The sequence below is a fragment of the Oncorhynchus tshawytscha genome, unplaced genomic scaffold, assembly GCF_018296145.1.
Source record: "Oncorhynchus tshawytscha isolate Ot180627B unplaced genomic scaffold, Otsh_v2.0 Un_scaffold_1072_pilon_pilon, whole genome shotgun sequence".
NCBI lineage: Eukaryota > Metazoa > Chordata > Actinopteri > Salmoniformes > Salmonidae > Oncorhynchus > Oncorhynchus tshawytscha.
In genome coordinates, this window is record NW_024609709.1 from 175001 (window position 1) to 182500 (window position 7500).

The following is a 7500-nucleotide window of genomic DNA, read 5'->3' on the forward strand; positions in this document are numbered from 1 at the left end:
ATCTGGAGGACTCACTAAACAGAGAACATCCTGGTCATCCCATCTGGTCCTACTGCCTCTGATCTGGGGGACTCACTAAACAGAGAACATCCCTGGTCATCCCTACTGCCTCTGATCTGGAGGACTCACTAAACAGAGAACATCCCTGGTCATCCCTACTGCCTCTGATCTGGGGGACTCACTAAACAGAGAACATCCCTGGTCATCCCTACTGCCTCTGATCTGGGGGACAAACATGCTTTGTTTTCAGATGATATCTGAGTGTTGGAGTGTGCCCCTGGCTATCCGCAAAGAAAAAAACAAGAATATTGTGCCCTCTGGTTTGCTTAATATAAGGAATTTTATGATTTATACTTTTACTTTTGATATTTAAGCATATTTGATCAATTACATTTACTTTTGATACTTAATTATATTTAGAACCAAATACTTCTAGACTTTTACTGGGTGATTTTCACTTTTACTTTTGACTTTTATTACGGTATCTTTACCTTTATGAGAATTTAGTACTTTTTCATAAGTAAAGATGTACAGGGCTACTTACAGTATATTAATATTGTTTAGCTTCAGATACATATTTTTCTAAGATATTTACTGGTATAAATAAAGATATAGTGATACATTTCAAAATAAACTATATGGACAAGAAAAGTAATTATGTAAATGTGATATTTCAGTTACAATTTTTTGTACAAAAAATAAATCAAATGTTTTTGCTTTGTCATTATGGTGTATTATGGGTAGATTAATGAGGGGAAAAACTATTGAATTCATTTTAGATTAAGGCTGTAATGTAACAAAATGTGGAAAAGACAAAGGGTCTGCACTGTATCTACTAGTAGAAATGAAGATATAGACACAAGGGGTCTGAACTGTATCTACTAGTAGAAATGAAGATATAGACACAAGGGGTCTGAACTGTATCTACTAGTAGAAATGAAGATATAGACACAAGGGGTCTGAACTGTATCTACTAGTAGAAATGAAGATATAGACACAAGGGGTCTGAACTGTATCTACTAGTAGAAATCAAGATATAGACACAAGGGGTCTGAACTGTATCTACTAGTAGAAATCAAGATATAGACACAAGGGGTCTGAACTGTATCTACTAGTAGAAATGAAGATATAGACACAAGGGGTCTGAACTGTATCTACTAGTAGAAATCAAGATATAGACACAAGGGGTCTGAACTGTATCTACTAGTAGAAATCAAGATATAGACACAAGGGGTCTGAACTGTATCTACTAGTAGAAATGAAGATATAGACACAAGGGGTCTGAACTGTATCTACTAGTAGAAGAAATCAAGATATAGACACAAGGGGTCTGAACTGTATCTACTAGTAGAAATCAAGTAGATCTAAGTAGAAATGAAGATATAGACACAAGGGGTCTGAACTGTTTCTACTAGTAGAAATCAAGATATAGACACAAGGGGTCTGAACTGTATCTACTGGTAGAAATCAAGATATAGACACAAGGGGTCTGAACTGTATCTACTAGTAGAAATCAAGATAAAGACACAAGGGGTCTGAACTGTATCTACTAGTAGAAATCAAGATATAGACACAAGGGGTCTGAACTGTATCTACTAGTAGAAATCAAGATATAGACACAAGGGGTCTGAACTGTATCTACTGGTAGAAATCAAGATAAAGACACAAGGGGTCTGAACTGTATCTACTAGTAGAAATCAAGATAAAGAAATCAACTGTACGGATAAGAAAAGTATGAATACTTCCAACCGATGGGCTAAACATGTAAAGCCCTGATCTGTATCATGTGTAGGTCAAGACACTGGGCTCAGTATAACAGGTTCAGGCTGTTATTACAATCATACATACTGGCTCTCCAGATGCAGGTGGCAGAGGGGGGGTCTCCACAGTACACCCCCTCGTTCCACTTCCCAAACAGTCTGTGGATGACCTTCCCCTTGTGGTCTGTGATGGTGCCCTCCACCTCGTTAACACTCGAGTTCCAGTACTTGGCCTGTACACATGGAGGAATGCATAACATTGCTATTGAATATCAAGCCCTGGCCAAAATATTGCAATATACACCTAGAAAAAGAACCTTAAAGGGTTCTTCGGCTGTCCTCATATGAGAACCCTGCTTGGTTCTATGTAGAACCCTTTCCACAGAGGGTTTTTACATAGAACCCAAAAGGGTTCAAACTGGAACCCAAAAGGGTTCTACCTAGAACCAAAAAGGGTTCAACCTGGAACCAAAAAGGGTTCTACCTGGAACCAAAAAGGGTTCTACCTGGAACCAAAAAGGATTCTACCTGGAACCAAAAAGGGTTCTCCTATGGGGAAAGCTGAAGAACCCTTTGAAACCCATTTTCTACGAGTGTATAGGGAATAGGGTTCCATTGGGGACAGGCCCTAAATTAATCTTATTTAATAGTTCTCAGGTTTAGTTTGTCTGTCACTCTGATCTATGAGTCACTGTGGGTAAGAAGAATCATAATAGATCATTATTTTCATCTTCATATACCAGCCAGTAGATGGCAGTGTTGAGTTATCTATGTTCAAACGCAACATGCTGAACCAGTAGAGTACAGTAGTTTACAATGAGAACCACTGAGGAGATGAGGGGACAGGAGAAGAGAGGAGAGGAGAAAGGAGAGAGATGAGAGAGGAGAGAGGGGAGAGATGAGAGGGGTGAGAGGAGAGATGAGAGGAGAGAGATGAGAGAGGAAAGAGGGGACAGGGTAGAGGGGACAGGGGAAAGAGGAGTGGGGAAAGGAGAGGAGGTAGAGATGAGAGATGAGAGATGAGAGGGGAGAGTGGAGAGGAGAGAGGAGAGAGGAGAGAGAGAGAGGAGAGAGGAGAGGACAGGAGAGAGGAGAGGACAGCACCGTAGAGGACAGGACAGGAGAGGAGAGGGGAGAGGAGAGGAGAGGAAAGGAGAGAAAAGAGGACAGGACAGGACAGGAGAGGTTATATTGTATAATAAGCTCCTACATGTCTTGCCCTGGCATCCTTCTACACTGCAGTAGACCTTTCAACTCCTCAGAGACGAACACCAATTACCTGTCAGCTTTTGGAATGGGCTCTACGAAGTTCAACTTCAAAACGCAGAGATGCATGGAGTTGTTGTTCATTCAGGGGGAAGGCCATGCACAGGGTGTGTGTGTGTGTGTGTGTGTGAGGTACACAGTTTTGACTAATTTAAGCTTTTAACAACCCTTTCACCAACCTGCATCACTTATAAAGAAGCATTTCCACTCAGCTTGCAGCTTTCCAGTGTCCAGTTAGACTGGAGAGTGGCTGGATATCTCTCACTGAAAAGCAGCTTTATTACTGCCATGGCCAGGGGGGACTCATACACCCAGATACTGACTGCTCTAAATATCAGGTTAAACAGGTGGAATATCCCCTCCGGTTTACACCCCCCCCCCCCCCGTCTCTCACCTTGATGAAGGTGACCTTACACTGGCAGATATCAGTGCTGGTGTTCCTGATGGAGATCTCTCCGTAGTGTTCTATCCAGCGCTGCCCACTCAGGATGTTGTGGATACAGGACGTGACCTTGTTCCACTCATAGTGGTCCCCAAACCTGCAGGACGGGGAGATGGCGTGTCACAATATGTTTGTGTTTCAGTGTATGTGTGTGTTTGTGTGTGTGTGTGCGTGCGCATGAGATAAGACGCAGGTCACTGTATAAAACAACAAAAATACCTTTAATAGAATTAAATCAGTTTATTATCCGTCTATTATCCGTCTATTATCAGTCTGTTATCAGTTTGTTATCAGTCTGTTATCGGTCTGTTATCAGTCGTATCACTATATTATCAGTCTATTATCAGTCTATTATCAGTCTGTTATCAGTCTGTTATCACTATATTATCAGTCTGTTATCAGTCTGCTATCAGTCTGTTATCAGTCTTATCACTATATTATCAGTCTGCTATCAGTCTGTTATCAGTCTTATCACTATATTATCAGTCTGTTATCAGTCTATTATCAGTCAGTTATCAGTCTATTATCAGTCTGTTATCAGTCTATTATCAGTCTGTTATCAGTCTTATCAGTCTATTATCAGTCTATTATCAGTCTGTTATCAGTCTTATCACTATAGTATCAGTATATTATCAGTCTGTTATCAGTCTTATCACTATATTATCAGCCCATTATCAGTCTGTTATCAGTTTGTTATCAGTCTTATCACTATGTTATCAGTCTGTTATCAGTCTTATCACTATATTATCAGTCTGTTATCAGTCGTATCACTATATTAGCAGTCTATTATCAGTCTGTTATCAGTCTGTTATCAGTCATATCACTATATTATCAGTCTGTTATCAGTCTGTTATCAGTCTTATCACTATATTATCAGTCTATTACCAGTTTATTATCAGTCTGTTATCAGTCTTATCACTATATTATCAGTCTATTATCAGTCTGTTATCAGTCTTATCACTATATTATCAGTCTGTTATCAGTCTGTTATCAGTCTTATCACTATATTATAAGTCTATTATCAGTCTATTATCAGTCTATTATCAGTCTGTTATCAGTTTGTTATCAGTTTGTTATCAGTTTGTTATCAGTCTACTATCAGTCTACTATCAGTCTGTTATCCGTCTATTATCAGTCTATTATCAGTCTATTAGTCTGTCAGTCTATTATCAGTCTATCAGTCCATTATCAGTCTATCAGTCCATCATCAGTCTATCAGTCTATTATCCGTCTATTATCAGTATATTATCTATTTGAGTGATATCTGGACATTGACAAACAGGTTTGGGGGGTCTGGTTGGACCATGGATGTAGTGGCTAGTTGGTCAGTAAGGGGGGTCTGGTTGGACCACGGAGACAGAGGCTAGTTGGTCAGTAAGGGTGGTCTGGTTGGACCATGGATGTAGTGACTAGTTGGTCAGTAAGGGTGGTCTGGTGGGACCATAGATGTAGTGACTAGTTGGTCAGTAAGGGGGTCTGGTGGGACCATGGATGTAGTGACTAGTTGGTCAGTAAGGGTGGTCTGGTTGGACCATGGAGACAGAGGCTAGTTGGTCAGTAAGGGTGGTCTGGTTGGACCATGGATGTAGTGGCTAGTTGGTCAGTAAGGGTGGACTGGTTGGACCATGGATCAGTGGCTAGTTGGTCAGTAAGGGTGGTCTGGTTGGACCATGGATGTAGTGGCTAGTTGGTCAGTAAGGGTGGTCTGGTGGGACCATAGATGTAGTGACTAGTTGGTCAGTAAGGGGGTCTGGTGGGATCATGGATGTAGTGACTAGACTGGTTGGTCAGTAAGGGTGGTCTGGTTGGACCATGGATGTAGTGGCTAGTTGGTCAGTAAGGGTGGACTGGTTGGACCATGGATGTAGTGGCTAGTTGGTCAGTAAGGGTGGTCTGGTTGGACCATGGATGTAGTGGCTAGTTGGTCAGTAATGGTGGTCTGGTAGAGTGAGATTGAGAGGGACAGTAAAGGACTCACCCTGGCAGCATCACATGGGTGGTGCCCACAGGAACTATTTCCATAGACTTCCCCCAGAACTTGTTTTTCCACCTCATGTCTAAAGACATCACAGGAAAGACAACAGCAGGGTTAGTGCATCCAAGAGGAATGACCTCCAGCTTTAGACTAATAGCTGGTATGGTTGGTTAGGGCCTCCAGCTTTAGACTAATAGCTAGTATGGTTGGTTAGGGCCTCCAGCTTTAGACTAATAGCTGGTATGGTTGGTTAGGACCTCCAGCTTTAGACTAATAGCTGGTATGGTTGGTTAGGGACTCCAGCTTTAGACTAATAGCTGGTATGGTTGGTTAGGGACTCCAGCTTTAGACTAATAGCTGGTATGGTTGGTTAGGGCCTCCAGCTTTAGACTAATAGCTGGTATGGTTGGTTAGGGCCTCCAGCTTTAGACTAATAGCTGGTATGGTTGGTTAGGGCCTCCAGCTTTAGACTAATAGCTGGTATGGTTGGTTAGGGCCTCCAGCTTTAGACTAATAGCTAGTATGGTTGGTTAGGGACTCCAGCTTTAGACTAATAGCTGGTATGGTTGGTTAGGGACTCCAGCTTTAGACTAATAGCTGGTATGGTTGGTTAGGGACTCCAGCTTTAGACTAATAGCTGGTATGGTTGGTTAGGGACTCCAGCTTTAGACTAATAGCTGGTATGGTTGGTTAGGGCCTCCAGCTTTAGACTAATAGCTGGTATGGTTGGTTAGGGCCTCCAGCTTTAGACTAATAGCTAGTATGGTTGGTTAGGGCCTCCAGCTTTAGACTAATAGCTGGTATGGTTGGTTAGGACCTCCAGCTTTAGACTAATAGCTGGTATGGTTGGTTAGGGACTCCAGCTTTAGACTAATAGCTGGTATGGTTGGTTAGGGACTCCAGCTTTAGACTAATAGCTGGTATGGTTGGTTAGGGACTCCAGCTTTAGACTAATAGCTGGTATGGTTGGTTAGGGCCTCCAGCTTTAGACTAATAGCTGGTATGGTTGGTTAGGACCTCCAGCTTTAGACTAATAGCTGGTATGGTTGGTTAGGGCCTCCAGCTTTAGACTAATAGCTGGTATGGTTGGTTAGGGACTCCAGCTTTAGACTAATAGCTGGTATGGTTGGTTAGGGCCTCCAGCTTTAGACTAATAGCTAGTATGGTTGGTTAGGGACTCCAGCTTTAGACTAATAGCTAGTATGGTTGGTTAGGACCTCCAGCTTTAGACTAACAGCTAGTATGGTTGGTTAGGACCTCCAGCTTTAGACTAATAGCTGGTATGGTTGGTTAGGGCCTCCAGCTTTAGACTAATAGCTGGTATGGTTGGTTAGGGACTCCAGCTTTAGACTAATAGCTGGTATGGTTGGTTAGGGACTCCAGCTTTAGACTAATAGCTGGTATGGTTGGTTAGGACCTCCAGCTTTAGACTAATAGCTGGTATGGTTGGTTAGGGCCTCCAGCTTTAGACTAATAGCTGGTATGGTTGGTTAGGGCCTCCAGCTTTAGACTAATAGCTGGTATGGTTGGTTAGGGACTCCAGCTTTAAACTAATAGCTGGTATGGTTGGTTAGGGACTCCAGCTTTAGACTAATAGCTGGTATGGTTGGTTAGGGCCTCCAGCTTTAGACTAATAGCTGGTATGGTTGGTTAGGGCCTCCAGCTTTAGACTAATAGCTAGTATGGTTGGTTAGGGCCTCCAGCTTTAGACTCATAGCTGGTATGGTTGGTTAGGGCCTCCAGCTTTAGACTAACTGTAATAGCTGGTATGGTTGGTTAGGGCCTCCAGCTTTAGACTAATAGCTGGTATGGTTGGTTAGGGACTCCAGCTTTAGACTAATAGCTGGTATGGTTGGTTAGGGCCTCCAGCTTTAGACTAATAGCTGGTATGGTTGGTTAGGGCCTCCAGCTTTAGACTAATAGCTGGTATGGTTGGTTAGGGCCTCCAGCTTTAGACTAATAGCTAGTATGGTTGGTTAGGGCCTCCAGCTTTAGACTCATAGCTGGTATGGTTGGTTAGGGCCTCCAGCTTTAGACTAACTGTAATAGCTGGTATG

General features: G+C 42.4%; 1 protein-coding gene across 1 annotated transcript in view; it reads right to left on the bottom strand.

Moving 5' to 3' along the window:
- The window catches only part of LOC112241973 (oxysterol-binding protein-related protein 3-like), a 128106-nt gene that overhangs the window by 6256 nt on the left and 114350 nt on the right, over nt 1-7500 (bottom strand). The window contains 3 exon segments of the mRNA XM_042317155.1: nt 1849-1993; nt 3421-3565; nt 5447-5525. Of these exon segments, the coding sequence (XP_042173089.1) occupies nt 1849-1993; nt 3421-3565; nt 5447-5525 (369 nt within the window).